This window comes from Culex pipiens, chromosome 2 (genome assembly GCF_016801865.2).
Source record: "Culex pipiens pallens isolate TS chromosome 2, TS_CPP_V2, whole genome shotgun sequence".
NCBI lineage: Eukaryota > Metazoa > Arthropoda > Insecta > Diptera > Culicidae > Culex > Culex pipiens.
The window spans coordinates 113,128,974-113,147,293 of NC_068938.1; the positions used below are offsets into that span (position 1 = coordinate 113,128,974).

General features: G+C 40.9%; 4 protein-coding genes across 5 annotated transcripts in view; 3 read left to right on the forward strand and 1 right to left on the reverse strand.

The window, feature by feature from the left end:
* LOC120414693 (uncharacterized) overlaps positions 1-3,269 on the forward strand; it is a 52,848-nt gene extending 49,579 nt beyond the window's left edge. For both annotated transcript variants that reach the window (XM_052707288.1, XM_039575983.2), the window contains exons 2-4: positions 2,829-2,898; positions 2,970-3,047; positions 3,108-3,269. In XM_052707288.1, coding sequence (XP_052563248.1) covers positions 2,829-2,898; positions 2,970-3,047; positions 3,108-3,199 — 240 coding nt within the window. In that variant the 3' untranslated portion in view covers positions 3,200-3,269. The remainder of the gene's footprint in view (positions 1-2,828; positions 2,899-2,969; positions 3,048-3,107) is intronic.
* On the reverse strand, positions 3,192-6,550 carry LOC120414691 (peptidylprolyl isomerase domain and WD repeat-containing protein 1). The gene is made up of 8 exons (XM_039575981.2): positions 6,378-6,550; positions 5,919-6,309; positions 5,406-5,852; positions 5,155-5,347; positions 4,178-4,287; positions 3,999-4,117; positions 3,488-3,828; positions 3,192-3,416 (listed from the first exon to the last, which is right to left on the reverse strand). Exons 1-8 carry the CDS (start codon positions 6,493-6,495, stop codon positions 3,273-3,275), a joined length of 1,863 nt encoding a protein of 620 aa, XP_039431915.1. The 5' UTR covers positions 6,496-6,550; the 3' UTR covers positions 3,192-3,272.
* A 5,391-nt stretch (positions 6,551-11,941) lies between these two features.
* LOC120414692 (uncharacterized) lies at positions 11,942-13,636 on the forward strand. Its single transcript, XM_052706968.1, has 3 exons — positions 11,942-12,030; positions 12,111-13,082; positions 13,252-13,636. Exons 2-3 carry the CDS (start codon positions 12,115-12,117, stop codon positions 13,634-13,636), a joined length of 1,353 nt encoding a protein of 450 aa, XP_052562928.1. The 5' UTR covers positions 11,942-12,030; positions 12,111-12,114.
* Positions 13,637-15,537: 1,901 nt separating this feature from the next.
* Positions 15,538-17,182, forward strand: LOC120414699 (uncharacterized). The gene is made up of 2 exons (XM_039575998.2): positions 15,538-15,623; positions 15,698-17,182. The coding sequence occupies exon 2, from the start codon at positions 15,702-15,704 to the stop codon at positions 17,067-17,069; it is 1,368 nt and encodes a 455-aa protein (XP_039431932.1). The 5' UTR covers positions 15,538-15,623; positions 15,698-15,701; the 3' UTR covers positions 17,070-17,182.
* Positions 17,183-18,320: the final 1,138 nt, after the last annotated feature.

Here is an 18,320-nt window from a genome sequence, read left to right on the forward strand (position 1 = left end):
ATTTTGTAGAATCAGCCTGTACGAGGTTTTATTCAACAAAATTTTTGTTGAATATAATCAACGCCGATTTTGCGTTGAAACAAACCTTGATTTTCTCAATTCCACAAAAATCCTTTGTTGTTTTGAAAAAGTTACTTTGACGTTTAGCGTCGATTCAACAAAAATTTTGATTTTCAAATCAACAAAACGTTTTGTTGATTCAAATATGCCTAATTTTTCTGCGTGCTATGACAAGTATCGGAGCTGCATTTAAAAAGCGGATTCAGTGGTTATTTCTTAACTTAACGTTAACATTTTAAGGGTAATGTTAACATTCCATATAGGTCGTCTTCCCTAAGGTGTCATGATAAGGTCCAGTTTGTTACGATACACTACCTTCCCTTTCCCCACAACTGAAAATATTTTTCTATATTTTTTCAGAATGTTTACGTAACATAACTAAAAATGGTGAATATTTAAAAACACAATTCTGTGATGAACTTTTGTAAAAACTTTGGAGTACGGGGAACTCATTTCGATGGAGAAGCATGGTACTTTTAATACGATGCTTTTAATACGATTGTTTTATCGTATCGTAGAATCCTGTTAATGGATAGGGAAAATAAACCCTTTATAATCAAACACCTATCTTCGTCGTATGGAGACTTTGATGCTCGATTAAAGCTTCAAAAATACTATTTAGGCTATAAACTTACCAACAACAGCACCGCCTCGAGCAAGCACGCAAATTTATGCCACTTACCTACTGGCCAAAAGGATCAATTTTTAAAAATGCACTTTTGATCATAATGTATACACTCAAACCCCGATGGTTTGACACCAACTGTTGTCAAACGAACGGGGTCACTTTTTAGTTTGGCACCTCTTTTACACGGAGTTCACACACACTACCAGACGTTTGCTTTAATAGTGTGCGTGAGTAAGGTAAGGTGGGTTTTCCAACTGTCAAAATAGTTAGTTAGCACGAAACCCGGATTTAATATGGCGATTTTCAGAAAAGTGAAAAATTGACCTTTTTACGGGCAAATTTCACCGGATTTTTGCCTTCCTCACCTTACTAAAGAAAGGCTATAAAATCACTCGAAAAATTAACTTCTCAATTAGACCTCCTAGACCCACCTTCATGTATACCTATCGACTCAGAATCAAATTCTGAGAAAATGTCTGTGTGTGTGGTGGGATGATGATCAAAAAATTGTCACTCGATTATCTCGACATTGGCTGAACCGATTTTGTCCGTTTTGGCCTCATTCGATCCGCCTTGGGGTCCCATAAGTCGCTATTAAAAATAATGCAGTTTAGTTAAGTACTTCAAAAGTTATGCTAAAAAAACGATTTTGACTAAAGTTCGAAAGATTGTAAAAAGGGTGATTTTTGTAAGGAAACCCGTCATGTTATACATTTTCAGAAAGGTATTTGAAAGACCTGTCCAACGCGTCCAAGACATTGAAGATCTGACAACCTTATCAAAAGTTATAAGCACTTAAGTGCTATTTATGCACTTTTCGAAGGTCGGATCTCAGATATTTTGATGAAAACGCTGTCCGGATCTCTCATGCAACCTATCTTTGGATAGGTGATCAAAAGACCTTTCCAACGCGTTTAAAATATTGAAAATTTGACTATCGAGCAATTCTCTGAGATTTCGGTCATTCGATTTATTTTTGTATTTTTTAATCCGACTGAAACTTTTTTGGTGCCTTCGGTATGCCCAAAGAAGCCATTTTGCATCATTAGTTTGTCCATTTAATTTTCCATACAAATTTGGCAGCTGTCCATACAAAAATGATATATGAAAATTTAAAAATCTGTATCTTATGAAGGAATTTTTTGATCGAATTGGTGTCTTCGCAAAGTTGTAGGAATGGATAAGGACTACACTGAAGAATGATACACGGTAAAAAAATGGTGATTTTTTATTTAACTTTTTGTCACTAAAACTTGATTTGCATTTTACTTGATTTGCTATTTTTTTATTTTTTTATGTTTTAGGGGACACAAAATGCCAACTTTTCAGAAATTTCCAGGTTGTGCAAAAAATCTCTGACCGAGTTATAAATTTTCGAATCAACACTATTTTTTTTTTTTTTTTTTTTTCAAAAAATCGAAATATTGGTTGCAAAAATTTTTCAGCTTCATTTTTCGATGTAAAATCAAATTTGCAATCAAAAAGTACTTTAGTGAAAGTGCACCGTTTTCAAGTTATAACCCTTTTTAAGTAACTTTTTTAAAAATGATCGCAGTTTTTCATTTTTTTTAAATTAGTGCCCAGGTGTGCTCACCTTTGAAAACAATAATTTTGAAAAGCTTAGTAAATTCTCTATATTTTGCTTTATTGAACTTTGTTGATACGACCCATAGTTGCTGAGATATTGCCATGCAAAGGTTAAAAAGCAGGAAAATTGATGTTTTCTAAGTCTCACCCAAAGATTCCACCGTTTTCTAACGTTGATATCTCAGCAACTTATTGTTCGATTTTCAATGTTAAAATATGAAACCATCGTGAAATTTTCCGAGCTTTCCGAAAAAAAAATATTTTCAATTTTTTAAAATCAAGACTAACATTTCATAAAGACGTAATAAGCGTAGGATAACATGTTTACAAAGTTTCCTTGAAATTTGAGAGAGTCCGGTACAACCGATTCCCTATTTGACATGGAATTGCTCTTACATGTCTACAAATCGGAAAGGGTTGAGAAAAAAATTACTTGAAAAATTCCTGTTTTGGGGTGGGAATGTTCCATTTTCCGAGAAAAAAAAGTTATTCTAAAACATTTTGTAAAATATAAATTTATTGAAATACTTGCGTATTTTTTCGTTCTTTTCAGCGCCGTATATACTACTTTGGCATGCAGGGCACTGAGCACGAGTACGATTCACAACGAACAAGAAACAATAGTAAGAAGTCTAAAAACAAGATTTTAAAACAAACTGACCAATATCCTACAAATCTCTTCCGCTTCCCTCAGGCCAGCAGTACTACATCTTTACGGTTTACGGCTCACAAAACCAGGAACGACAAACGAGTCCCGATCAACCACCACGCTGTACGCGATCTTTTCTAGAGAGGTTCTTCAGTTTTATTAATCCTATTTTTCATCTTTCAGACGAACCACCCCAACCGCCGCCCCTGTACGAGGACGTGATAAAATCACCGGAACTGTACCAAAAGCCTCCGCCGGCATATAATGTTGTGTGATTGAGTGAACATTTTTTATTTCTGTTAAGATGAATTAGGTGAACTAGTAAAACACAATCGATTACGTCTTTTTCTAAGTGAGGTTAATTGAAATTATCCGAATTTCGTCGTACGGTTTGTCCGTTTTGGGATTCGTTTTGCTGTTGCAAATGTTCTGGACCACCTCCATGCCCTTGTGGACGCGCCCAAAGACGGTGTGTTTGTTGTCCAACCAGGGCTAAACATGAGAGAAGAGAAGAAAGAGAAGGTTATAATATTTATATTTTCTCCAAGTTAAACTCAACTCACCGTTGGCAGCACCGTCACGAAGAACTGACTTCCGTTCGTATTCGGACCAGCGTTGGCCATGCTGACCGTGTACGGCCGGTCGTGCTTCAGCGTCGAGCAGAACTCGTCCTTAAACTCGCCGCCCCAAATCGACTGGCCGCCGGTTCCCGTGCCCGTCGGATCACCCGTCTGGATCATAAAGCCCTTGATGACCCGGTGGAAGATGTGCCCGTTGTAGTAACCGTTTTTACTGTGCACGCAAAAGTTCTCCACCGATTTGGGACATTCCTTGCCGAAGAGTCGCATGTGAATGTCGCCCATCGTCGTGTGAATGACGGCGTGGTCGTAGATTTTCTGCGAACCTGCGGGAAAGAAATTAAGTTAGAATCATAACTAACTAACCACAACTGAACAATGCTTCATTCAATTAGTAAAATACCTTCTCCTTTGATTGTGAAAAGCAGTTAATTTAAAAGGTTTCCCATTATTACAAACAACAGCAATCTAAAACCAAACAAAAAGTCGATCGTACCTTGTCCTTCGGTGACGGAGATGATGTCCTCTTTGGAGGGCTTCTCGTTGAACACGTCGCGATCCACGTCCTGCAGGTCCGACGGCAAACGTCTGCTGTAGAGGTAGAATCGTTGCTTTCTGAAATGGTTTTATTAAAGTTTTATTAAATGCTTCCGTAAATAGATCAATTAAACTCACTTGTAAGCGGTGCAAAACAGCGTCGGATCGTTCATAACCGACTGCAGCGTGGGATTGTCCGACGCTTCGTGTTCCAGCGTTATCGCGGCCTTTGAGTTTTTCACGCGACCCTGGAAGAAGGAATTTTAAAGGTTAAAACCTGGATGCTGAATAGCCGTCTTCGCAAAACGGCCTTAATTTTGAACTGTCAAAGTGGAACCAATTTACTGTTCGCCAAAAGTAGAGAATATTGTTATCGATCTTTAAAAATTGTTTTTTTTTTTTGCAGGAATAAAAAATGTGTGGCTTTTAGAACCAGAAATTGAAGTCAAGAAATCTTAAGAAAGTTGACGACGAGATCGTCATTTTTTTATAATTATGAATGGATGATTTTTTTTGTTGTCAATGCGGTTTTATTTATACAGAAGCTGTCTTTATTGTTTGATTCCGATTGAAAACCTACTGGTTTAGTGATAATCTTCTCTGTTTGTTGGTTCAGTTTCGCTAGAATCAGCAATGTTTTTTCGCTGGACCAGGAAGATTCCAAAATCAGCCAGGGAATTTACCTGCGACATCACAGAAACACACTCTCGCCGCAGTTATTTGTCACCCGTAAAAACGAAAAACCTCTTCTAACCGATCGAAACTTAAAAACACGCACAATTTTCCAGCAACAATGTAAAAAACTAGAAAAAATAAAACACATACTACTGTTTATAAAACAGCCCGTTTACCAGTAAGAAAAAAGTCATGTTTGTGCTTGAACAGCCTCCTACTTTGTAGATGTAAACAAAGTGGGATCATTAGAAAATCACGTTACGCATTCTCTCTATTCATCACCCAGGTTGAAACTATTTATCTATATCAGGTCTTTCAAGAAACCATAAAGAGATTTACTGCCGTTCTACGCATACAGTGAGTCAAATGTTTGTCTTGAGTTTTTGAACTTCTGCAAGTTAACGCCCCTGTTAGGAAACTGTTTAAAAAAATGTACTCACCTGAAACAGCGCCACGTGCAGCGGTCTCAAATTGTCATTCTTGCCAATGATTTTCACAAGCTTGTTCGTCTCAATGTTCACCAGCTTGATTCCCAGCATCGTCGGATACACAATAAAGTGCCCACTGTAGTCAAAGCTGATGTTGATCAAACTGAACGAGTCGGACTTTTCCAGGTCCCGCTCGTTGGCCATTCTAAAAATGAGAGAATGCAATTATTGAACGCCCCTTAAACTTCAAACAAACTTCATACCGTCTCCCAAACTCCATGTTCGACAGCGCCTGCGACAGCTGCTGACTTTCGCTGTACCGGGCCAAACTTTCATCGTACACGCGCAGCAACTTCCCGCTGAGCAGACCAAACACGCGCACCTTCCGGTCGGTCGACACGGTGGCAAACTTTTTCCCATCCACGGAAAAGGCCAACGACGTGACGACAGTTTTGTTCTTGGCAAACTCGTACAGGCTCGTGTCCAGCTTGGACTCAAAGTGGACCAGCTTCGAGGGAAATTTAAAGTCGTGGCGCGAACCGAGCCAGTACTCGAGGATGCCACCGCGGTCAATCGACACGGTCAGCTCGTACACTGGATTGTACCTGATCAGGACGACCGGCTTGGAGTGGAGCTTTTCCAGCACGTGCAAAGCTTCGTTGGTTCCCTTGCCGTCGTAGATGTAGATGCTGTTGGAGTCTTGGTCGGCACTGAAAGGAAGGGAAGATTATAAGCATTAGAGTAAGTTTCAAGGAACCTAGATGTGGGGAACCTACACCGCCAAATACGCGATCGCATCGCCCGTGCTGTGGATCCACTCGAGTGCACTCGACGGAACGTACTCCAGCTTCAGCATGTTGATCATGTCGAAGTTAATCACGTCAAACACCTTCACGTTCTTGTCGACCGAGGCCGTGCACAGGTAAGTTCCGGTGTGGTTTGCGGCCAGCGCAACGATCGGAGCCAGATGGCTCCGGAAGTGCTTCACAAACTCGATGCCCTGCTCCATCTTCTTCCAGAACTTGACATGCCCGTCCACGCTAACCGTCACGATAAAATCGGTCCGCGTGACCACCAGATGGGTGATGACGTCCCGATGCATGAAGGACTTTTCGTAACATTCCGTGCTCGGCAGGTTATCCAGGTAGAGCTTCTCGTACTCGAGCACTGCAATAAAAGTTGACAAAATTAAATGGTTAGCTGCAAAACGTAAACATTGAGAGATTCCAACAAACCTTTGCGCTTCTTGGGCGGAGCTGCCGCGGACGGAAGCGGTCCAATCCACTCATCGTCTTCTTCTGGTTCAACGTCTTCGGAAGACCTTTTCGGGGGAGGATTCTCCGCGTCGGACATGGTAAATTTGCTAGGATTTCAAATAACCAATCAAAACAAACAAAATTTAATTTTTCATGTTCTGGCAGCTGTGGCTGGATGTTGGCTACACGCTTACATAAAATCTGCTAGTTGGGTGAAATTAAGCATTTTATTATAAGTTGTAATAAAAAATGATTTTGGGTTATTTTTTTTATGTCTGGTTTTATTGAGAACGATTTTTTTATGTAAACGATTTCAGGCTTAGTTCATTTATTTAAATGATACAGCGATTTTTTTAGTGTTTATATTTTTACCTGATAAAAAATAATAACTTAAGCCATAGTATTACAGCACGGCTAGTACCCCAACAAAAAATTGTACTATAAAAACAAATTGTTTTGAAAAACTTTTAAAATACACATTTCTTTTGAGTTTAACAATTTCAAATAAATATTTGTTTATAAGGCTTTCTAGGCCCAGTGAAAAAAATATAATTTAACCCAAAAATGACGAACTCTTCGTCACAGTGTCCTGATGCAAACAATGATCGAGCTGTAGCTGTCACAGCCCTGCGAAGTATGTTGGTTGACATATCGGGCGGTCAGTAAAAAAAAAACAGCTAGAAGTCGCCTGACAAAAAAATTGCTAGAAAGAGATAGGAAACCTGATGCAAACAAACGTCCAGCTGTCATGTAAACATTCTTTGAATGTGATGGTAAATTTCTGACTAGAAAGCCTAATGAATATTTTTTGAATATACCTCGGAATATACTAAATATGTGTGTTAAATAACAGGTAAATTTAATTGGCAAATAATAAATTATACCTTTAACAGTGCTACCAATATGTATTCTTATATGAACCAAAAAAAAATGTTATATTGTTGAAATTAAAATCCCAAATTCTTGCATTTTTAAATTCTTAAATTCTTGAACTTTTAATTTCTACGTCATATTGAATCATTATAAATACACATTTTTTGAAGTCATATTTTAGGTTAGAAACTCAAATTTAGAGGATTTAGAGAATGAAAATTTTGACTGTTGTTTATTTTTGAGTTTTAAAAATTTTGATTTACAGAATTTTTTAATGTTACTTGTATTTGAAGTTATAATTTCTTTAAGTTTCTATCTAATTATTTTTAACTGTAGCTTTTGAATTTTTTGTTTTCTGAACTCATAAATATTTAAAATCTTTTGTTATTTTATTTTGAATTTTTTTCAACCTTTTTTATTTTGAATATTTTAAATTAAGATTTTTGAACTTTAATTATTTTGAAATATTTCGTTTTTAATTATTTGATCTTTTGAGCTTTGAATTTACGATTTTTGGTTTTTTTTTCTGATATAATTATTTGCATTTTTAAATTTCTCAAATATCCAATTTTTTTTTAAAGTTTTTATATTTTTGATTATGGATTTCTTAATTTCCAGAGTGCTTAATTAATTTTTGAGTTTGTGATCATTTTTTTTATTTGTAAATTTTACTGCGTCACCGTTGTACTTTATGTGACATCCAGTCATTATTTATTTATGTTATCCTGAATAATCTTTCAAACATTCTGCTTTCAAACATGTATTTATGGTCCCTTCGATATAAAACCTTTGTTTGTATTTTTTTATCATATTAATTAAATGTACCTGCCACTCTCATTTGTAAAATTGTTTACCTGATGTAAAAATTTTAAGTTGTTTCTAATGTACGATTTCTACCTAAGCATAATAAATTTCTAGTTACTTAATAAATAATACATCCTTGATTTTTTAAATAAAATGTTGTGCTGCATAAAACAATAATGTCCCAGTTCTAGAGGTAAACTTCTTTCAATTACCTTTTTTGTCAACCATTTTTTTTTAATTATTTTGAAATAAAAAAAAATAATACCCAATTTGAGTAAATCCACTCAACTGTGTACAATGTTGCAGAAAAAGTACTGGAACGCGCTACCCAGGCAAAATTTTTGCCGCTTCTCTCCTTGCAGAACTTCTGCAAAAGAGAGAGATGAAGAGAGCGAGCTGAAAAGTACGGGAACGTGCTGCAAAAAAGTGACTTATGCTGGCTGCAGAATTCTGCAGAAGCTGCAGAAATTCTGCAATTCTGCAAGTACGGGAATAGACCTATTGACGAAAATTTTATTTTTTGCGAAAAATATTTTTTTTGCGGTGCTGTACATTGGAATTTCATAAAAATGCAAAACATTTTTAAACAAGCCCAAACATGCTAAATATGATTATCAATGCAGAAAAATGCATTTTAGATTGTTTTCAGTTGATTAGACTTCTATTTTCATAGGAAATTTTGAAGTTTTTTGGAAAAAAAAAATTTTTGGGGGAGGGGCCACATAAACTTTGAAAAATATTTGCAACGGCCTAAAGTGAAAAAAGTGATCAGAAATTGTTTTAAATCGTGTTTTTTTTATACTTGTACATAATAGGACCCTGTTCTCCAACTCAAACTTGAGTTCGCAACTGCGGCCAACAGGTCCAAACGCGCTGGACACCAACCGCCCTTAACGCCCAGCAAAAGTGGCAGTGTTGCAAGCGCAAAACAAACGTTGCCAGTGTAGTGAATTAGTGTGGAGTCGTGTGTTTTGTTTGGGCATGAAAAGACGTGTGTTATTATTTGTGTCCGAAATAAAAGAAATTCGAAAGAAATCGGGCGAAAGTCACGACAGCCAGTGCCTATTTATTTGCATCGACCAATCTGTTTCCCCTAGACCAGCGATTCTCAACGGGGGTACCAAGCCTACTTGATTTACATGGCAGGGGGTACCGGCCTAGAAGAAGGTTGAGAATCGCTGTCCTAGACAATCTGTTTTCTTTTAGTTTTTGCTTTTTGGGTGTTTTTATAATACTTTTAGCAGGGTAAAAAGACGTCCAGTAGTCTTGAGGTTTGAAACGAGAATGAACATTTATTTCCAATCAACAACTAAGGTAACTATGTTAACTGGTCAACTGGTCGTAGGTTACTATGCTTCCAATACTCCTCCTTAAACTACGACCATTGAAAAAACTTCCCTAACGGACTAAGCGGCGAACCCGATTGTTCCCCTGACTCCTCCTCAATCGGTATCGCCTCCATCTCCTAGCCCTTCGGCGGACTCACGCGCCATCCGACTTCCTTCGAACTCCTCCTGCATCATACGAACGTCCCGAAGAATCCGAGTTTTCGCAGCCTCCAGCGACATCTTCGAGCTCTCCACATCCTGGACCAAGGAATCACAGCTCACCGGCAGTCCCATCAGCAACAACGCCACGAGCATTGGTTCTCCAATCACGTAACCGTTATCCTCTAGACCACGAGCCAGTGCCATGAACTCGTCCACGTAGGATTCCACGTCGGCAAACTCGTCCAGCGCGATAGACAGCAACCTCTTGAACGCCGGAACCGTAAATTCGCTCATTCGTCCTCTTCCTGGTTCACGTACGGCAGCTGCTTGACCTCTCGCATCAGCTCCGCCGTCGAGATTGGGTCCGTTCTCAGCTTCACAGTCAGGTCGCCGCATGACCTCGACACTCAGTGGACCGTCCTCCAAGAAATAATCGTCCTTCACTGTAGCAGGCTGTGGATAAAAATCCGCGACAGAAAGTGTACCGGAACAAACGTCATCGTACTTGCCTTGACAACGGCGCTCCCGGCCGCTGTGCCTCGACTCTTGTTGACAAGTGTCAACGGGTCTATCTTGTTGCGGCGGGAGCGCAAGGCCAGCCTCCCCACGAGCTTCACCATCACCGTCTACCGCAACGGTCCGATCGTTCGTGCCGGACTGCTCATCCTCTGCAACCGGTTCTGCCGTCTTCTCCATCAGTTTCGCCGTGTTGACCAGAAACGCCCTCTCCGGTCGACACACGACCGATTCGTCCATCTTCGGCGACAGCTTCATCTCGGCCAATCGATACAGTCCGCCCTCCTCTCGCCCGGAAGCGACCTGCTTACCGTCTTCATCCAGTATCTTGCACTGCTTTGCCGTGAAGATCACCATGTGGCCCTCTTTACAGATTGTACTCACCGAGAGCAGATTCGAGGCCAGGTCTGGGATCTTCAGCACTCCGCGAATGTCCAAGCTGCCGTCTGGACACTCCAATGCCACGTTTCCTCTTGAGACCGCCGTCATCGAACCGTTGTTCGCCGTTCCAACGACGAACTGCACAGACTCCTCTCCGTTGAAGTTCTGTTCCGAAGTTGCTAGGTGACACGATGCTCCTGAGTCCAAATACCATGCGCCTGCATGGACACCATCCGTCGTGTCCGTGCTGAACCAGGCTATTGGCTTCGATTTTTCGATCCGCTTCTCTGGACACTTGGCCGCAAAATGTCCCGGCTTGTCGCATACAAAGCATCGCTTTTCTGGTCTTGACTGCAGCGGCTCCCTGGTCCGACTCGAACTTGTACCCCTGGTACAAAATGCACTGTCGTATCCGGCGTTGGTCGGCCCCTTCTCGTGCTTCACGTCTTGCAGGATCTTGGCCTTGACTGAATCCGGTGTCAGAGCAGCCCCCGAGGCCTCCAGACCCATGACCATGGGCTCGTAGTAGCTTGGCAGTCCCATGAACAGCAAAGCTACCATCCAGTCATCGTCGACCTTAAAACCGATCGCAGTGAGCTTGTGAGAGGTCGTCATAAGCTCGTTGACGTACTCTTCAACGCTCGCGCAGTCCTCGAGGCGAATCGACGTCAGCTTCCTGAGCAGACCGAACTTCCTCGGCAATCCCTTGTCCTGGAACGAAGCCGCCAGCTTCCTCCAGACTTCCTTCGGGTCTTCCTCGTCCTGGATGAGACCGAAGTTGGTGTTTTCTACACCCAGACAGATCGTAGCCAGCGCCCGTTCCTTCAGGTCTTCCGTCACGATGTCACCTTCCGCTCGTCGCACGGCAGGCCAGCTGCCCTCGCGGATCAGGGTCATCCGCATCGAGAACGCCCACGTCGAGTAGTTCTCCCGACCCTTTAGTTTCTCGATCGCCGGCATGGCCACCGAACTCGTGACCCGAACGTTCCTAACTTGGGCTAGCGGGGCTCCATTCCCGCCGTTGCCGGCTCCTCCGTTTCCGTTTGCCGCTTGTCCGGTTCCATTCGGACCTTGGCCACTGCCGCTTCCACCTGCAGCTACTTCCACCGAACCACCGTTTCCATTTGGTGCAACTTCCGGAAAGCTTCCTCCACTGCGGCGAGTTCTAGGCATCTTCAAAACTTCCGTTTCCGTCCGTTACTTGCAAAAATTTCTTGACTTGGTGCAAAGGCCCATAACCTTTTAGCAGGGTAAAACACGTCCAATGGGTTTGAGGTTTGAAACGAGAATGAACATTTATTTCCAATCAACAACTAAGGTAACTATGTTAACTGGTCAACTGGTCGTAGGTTACTATGCTTCCAATAAATACCCCTGACTCAAGGCAGTTTCAAAAACACCCAAAAAGCAAAAACTGGAAATTTGGTTTATTGGACCTTTTAAAAAAAATCTCCAGATCTGTGTGAATTGAGTTAAAATAGTCATTTAAGGTGAGCGTGTATTATTTGTTTATTTTTTCGAAAAGTTTCTGTTTGTTGAAATTCTCATACAGAAAGGAAACTCGAAAGGTAACAAAATCTGCAATAAAATGAATTGTTACAAACATATCCACAAAGTTCACAAAATAATAAAAAAAATACTTCATCAGAAAAATGCCTCTGACTGGTGGAGGATTTTCAAAACACGTAAACAAGCTGTTCAACAATCCGGAGCTTTCCGATGTTGCGATCTTGTTGGACAACGATGAGGAGGACGACACTTTCGCGGAGACCAAGACGTTCCATGGCCACCGCGTGATTCTGGCCACCGTGTCGAACTACTTCCGCTCAATGCTGTACGGCTCGTTTGTGGAGGCGACCAAGAAGGAGATCCGCCTGCCGGGAGTTCCGTACTCGATTTTCCTCAAAATAATGGAGGTCGTTTATCTGGGCAAAACCGTCCCGTGTGCTAACAGGACGCTGGAAGAGGCCGTGGAGTTTTACTCTCTGGTCCAGATGCTGCTGATCAATACTGAGATGAAATTTTTCTTTGAATCATGGATGCAGGTTCAAATGGAGATGAATGAGTCTTGGAGGAAAGATCTTCTGAAGATTTTCGCCTTGACGTTCGAATGGGACATGTCGCGCCTGCGGAAAAAATGCTCCTCCGGATTCGGAGTAACCGCGAACGAGTACGTTGAAAATAGCTCGTTTGTGGACTTGCCATTGGGAGCTGTCCAAATGATTTTGGACACTTCCAACATTTGCTGCACTCGGGCCGAGCTGAAGCGAGCGATCCAAGCCTGGATCGAACACCACAAAGGAGAAATCTCCACCGATGTTGCTGCTGAGCTGAACAGGAAAGTTTACAGATTCGGGGCGCTTTGCTACGATTTCAAGGTGCTTTCAATTTGCCAGAAAAAGGACACACACAAGCTGGTGGATGTTCTATCGCTTGGAGAGTGTTCGGAACCGACGGAAGCTTTGCTCGTGACTTCACACGAGTATTTGTACAGATCTGAAATGATCATGCTCAAGTGCATCGGCTTGCGAGGAGTCAAGATCTGTTTGAGAGCGAACCCAAAGTTTGGCCCGCAGCACAGACGTATCAAATCGGAGCTTGGGGAGCGTTCTTTTATTACGTAACGCAGTAGGGGGGAGGGGGGGTCGGAGGCCGTGTTACGCTCCATACAAATTTTTTAAAATTTGTATGGAAATTTTGTTACGAGGGGGGGGGGAGGGGGTCTAAAAGTCCGATTTTTCGCGTTACGTAATAAAAGAACGTTCCCTTGAGCTGTGTTTTAAAATCAGTGTCAATTTCAACGACTACCAGCGCAATCTAACGGTTCGCTACGACTTCACCCAGCACGAGCAGCAGACGGTGACGATCTTTTTCCGAGAAATCGTTTGCTGTTCGGAAACCAATGTGATGTTCAACTTTAGCTGGGAAGGTTCTGGTGTGCAACCGTTGCTGCTAAATTATGGTCCTGCGAAATGTAACAAGAATATCGAAACCGACTCCACGTTGGTGACGCACATCATCTACGAGAACCAAGACTACGATACAGATGGCCGATGTCCGGAATGTCCCATTCCGGTTGATGATTACGACTCTTATACTTCGTCGCCCTATTACGGTGGCAACGGCAGTGAAATGGAAACTGACCTGTCCGAGAACGACAGCGCTGAAGATTAAACTTGTGCTTTTGAATTGACAAAAGTGTTCAACTTGGTTACGTAAACTGACTACGCAAAAATCTGAATAAAATGTTGAATTGAAACTGTATCTTTGTTTTGGTCTTGATCGAGGTCTTGTTTGATTTGGTAATGAACGCACACGGGATGAAGGCCTCTTCAACCCCATGTTCCGGATGCGCTTCCAGGATCGGGAACCTGAACGGGGTTCAGGCACTTCACTACCCGGTCGGGAAACGTCGATACCCCTTCCTGAACAATAACGCCAACTCCTCTAAGACTCCCCTGATGAAGGCCGGCAACGTGACCATCCTGTTCTCTACACTGCTGTTGCGCGACGAAACAACCATCCGGAACCATCCAGACTGGGGTCTTCGGAAATGACCGGTGGCGTACCGTGAGAATCGGTACAGCTTGGACTATGATGTTGGCCAACATTGAGCAGAAGCGTTAAATACAATATAAAAAGTGTTTTTTTTTAAGCATGCTGCTTTAAACTTTTAAAAATAAATATAAAAATCAATCTAATTTTTCTGAAATTTTCACTGTAGTATTAAATGTAGTTTATTTTTGCCATAAAAGGTTTTTTTTTCCAATTAAAAGTAAAAAACTTTTACCGATACAATGATTTTGTTCCATAAATGCTTGGTAGCATCAAAAACTTTTCAACTTTTAAATTAAAAAGTTTGAACTTTCTACGAATATTCACCAACGCGAACCTTTAATCCAACGAACGATCTTTTTAAATTTAGAGTATTTTTTCTTTGTGTGATACGAATCTACAAAACATTTTTCTGCGTGTAAGCATTAACACTTTAATAGAACTTATTTTAGTGTAAACTGTAACTGAAAATCGCACTTTGCTGAGTTCGTTTTCGCACTTTTTCATACGATTTTTTAAGTTCGACTGCGATTACACAAAAAAGTGTAATCGCAGTCGAACTGAAAAAATCGTATGAAAAAGTGCGAAAACGAACTCAGCAAAGTGCGATTTTCAGTTACAATATACACGCAAAATCCAGATAACACAGATCTGTGTAAAATTTGACACAGATCGCCTAAAACCTGGAATACACAGAATCTGTGTACAAGCCTTGTACACAGATCTGTGTTCAGCCGTTGTCTGTTAAATCTGTGTAATTTTTCAACCATCAATCTGTGCAAAATTTTACACAGATCTGGGTAATTTTTACCGCACCTGGTTTTTTGCCGTTTTTATAATTAAAACACGATTTTCGATTGATTTTAAAAATAAAACATCATTTATTCTCGTTTATTGACCTAATAAATATACTAACAAAATATTTTTGGCCACATTTGATGCACTTTTGCCCGTTTGTGACTGTTGATTATCGTTATTTTTGGGTTAGAGTTGGCTTCTCCCGATAGCGACGAAAACAACATAACAATGACGACGAGGATGACGTCGTAAAGTGCCACCCAAGCTGGCTTCCGGAACCTGTGGCCACTTTTACTTTTACCAACAAGAATATTCCGGAAACTAAAAAAGGAAAATCAAGGTAAGGTTAGGTATTCAAAGTTTCTAGAAACATTCTTACCAGGTTCCACAAACAATCATTTCATTGGGTACTGGTTAAAGTTTGGAAGATGGCCAAAGTCTGAAATAGTAAACTAATTTTAAATAACGAAATAACTCAATTAGAGAAATAAAACTTACCAACTTCACGAATAACTTGAATGGTGCCTGTTAAAAAATGACAACTGTTTTTACACAGATTTGAAAGAACGGCTTTTCAAAAATCTGTGTATTTTTTTACACAGATCTGTGTAAAAAAATTACTCAGATTATGAAAGCTAGAACTGAACAACAACCTGTGTAATTTTTTTACACAGATCTGTGTTATCTGGATTTTGCGTGTAGGAATATTTAACGAAAATTGACTCAGTTTTAAGTAAGCGTGTATTTAGTATTTTATTTTAAAAGTGGTAAAGCTATTTTTTTCGGCAATTTGAACTAAAATTATCAGGTAAAATATAACTAAGATATAATTTTCATAAGCATATCCTCAACATTACTACAAAATTGATTATATTTCAACAGTAAAATGGCTTTAATTGGTGGAGGATTCACCCCAAACAAGTTGTTCGACAATCCGGAACTTTCCGACGTTGCGATCGTGCTGGACAACGATGAGGGTGGCGCCACATCCACGGAGACCAAGACGTTTCATGGCCACCGCGTGATTCTGGCCACCATGTCAGACTACTTCCGATCGATGCTGTACGGATCGTTCGTGGAAGCGACCAAGAAGGAGATCCGCCTGCCGGGAGTTCCGTACTCTGCCTTTGTTAAAGTTATGCAGTTCGTGTATTATGGCTGGACTCGAATGGAAGGCGGAACTCTGGACGAGGCTGTGGAGCATTACACGCTGGTCCGGATGTTGCTGCTGGATTCAAAGATGAACTCTTCCTTCGAGCAGATGATGCTCAGACAAATCAATACGGTTGAGGCGTGGAAGAAAGACCTTGTGACGATCTTTGCCTTGGCATTCGAATGGGACATGCCCTCGCTGAAGAAGGCATGCATCTCAAAGATCAGCGAAACCGCGAACGAGTTCCTTGAAAACAGCTCGTTTCTTAAACTGCCTCTGGGAGCTGTCCAAATGATGTTGGACACTTCCCCCATCTACTGTACCCGTGCTGAGCTTAGACAAACGATCCAGGCCTGGATTGATCACCATAACGGAGAAATCGCCGCGGGCACTGCAGACGAATTGATTCAAAAAGTTTCTAAACTTAAGAAGTTCTGCTACAACTTCAAGCACTTTTCACTCTACCCGAAGAAAGACCAAGACAAACCTGAGGAACCGGAGCAGCCGCTTGCGGAATGCTCAAAGCCCATGGAAGCTCTCCAAGCGTATTCGTACAAATCTAAAATGAAAATTCTCAAATGCTTCACGTTGAAAGGGATCAAGATTTGCCTGAAAGCGAACCCGCAATTGGGACCGCAGCACGGACGGATCAAATCGGAACTCGAGTTGTGTCTCAACATAAGTTCCACCATAAGCCCTGTTTTCTCCGAATACAAGTATTCCAACTCCAAACAGCGCAACCTAACCGTTCGCTACGACCTGACCCAACAGGAGCAGCAATCAGTGACGATCTTTGTCCCGGAAATAAAATGCTGCAAAGATGCTCAAGTGATTTTCAGCTTTAGTTGGCAAGGTTCCGGGGTGCAACCACTGTTGCACAAATACGGTCCTGCAAGAAGCAACAAAAAGCTCAAGGCGGATTCCTCGTACGTGACTCACATCATCTACCGGAACGAGGACGAGTACGACTCGGATGGCCGCTGCCAGTCGTGCCCCGGATTGTACGAGAGCGACCAATACTCATCGTCGAGCTTTTTCGAAAGCAGTGACGAAGAAATGGAGCCTGATCGGTCTTCCGAGAACGCCAGTAATGAAGATTAGGCATTTGCTTATTCTGTGGACGGGCACAAATGTGTGAATAAAGATTGTTTTAAACATGTTTAATGCTTCTGCTGATCATATTCTTTTTCCTAGAATAAAACCTAAAATTGACATGAAAATCCCGATTTTATCGTTTTGAGCGAGTCCACGAGCAAAGCATACCCATCTCTCATCGACCTCACCAATGTGCCTGAAATTTCCAGGGATTGTTTGTACATATCAAACTAGCATCTGACCAAAATATGAGCACTCTAGGTCAACGGGGAGTGGGGCAAACCGGGACACAAAGTTTGAAGGTTAAAAAACTTCAAAAATATTAAAGGGCTGTAACTTGGGCAAACCATAACTAAATTTCAAAATGCATCTGAAAGGGCTTTAAAAATCCAACAAAATACGGGGAGAAGCAACTGCTCAATTTTCAAACTCAAATAAAAAAGTGTTGATATCAACTCGATTCAACCTGGAGCTTGCAGGCGACATCTGGGACTACCATCTGAGACTGATAACGCTTTAGGTAAAGTTAAACTACTATACATACAATAGACACTTTTTCTTTAAGTGAATTTTTTGGTTGTATATTTTTGCTCTGGGCCCCTAAGATCAAATTTTCCGGTGATAATATTATCATATTCGTGTTCCTGAGACAATTTCACTATAAAAACATGCACAAAAATGTTTATTTCCATCCATTTCAACCCTTAAAAAAATAGACAACCCGTTTGACAGCTCGACGTGGAGGACGTGGTTTTCTCCTGTTATTGTTGCGCGCAAAGTGCATTTTTCACGCAGTAGTCCAGACTTTTCAAATTCCGACCTGGCATCCCAACAATAATAACCACCAACCTCAAGAAGCTGAGATTAAAACAATAGAGCTTTATGACGTTTTGCGTACACACACTAGCGCACCATTTGATTTTGCTGGCCGGACAAAATTTAACCTCACTTTTTTTCGTGTACGTACACGCAATACATACGCACGTAGATTGCTCTATAGACAATAAAGGAAAGTTGTAGACAATAAAGGATAAAGTTCGATACTGAAAGAATAATTGTATGTTGAAGGAAAGAAGAGTACAGAGTGAAGTAAATTAAAAATATAGGCAATAATTTATGAAAAAAAAAAGCTATTTGATAAATGATAAATAATATCATATAAGCTTAGATACCATTAATGACAACTTTAGAAGCCGATTGGGGATGTTAGGGAAAACACAGCAGTTAAAACTGGCAAATAGAGTAGAGGAGTCTTGA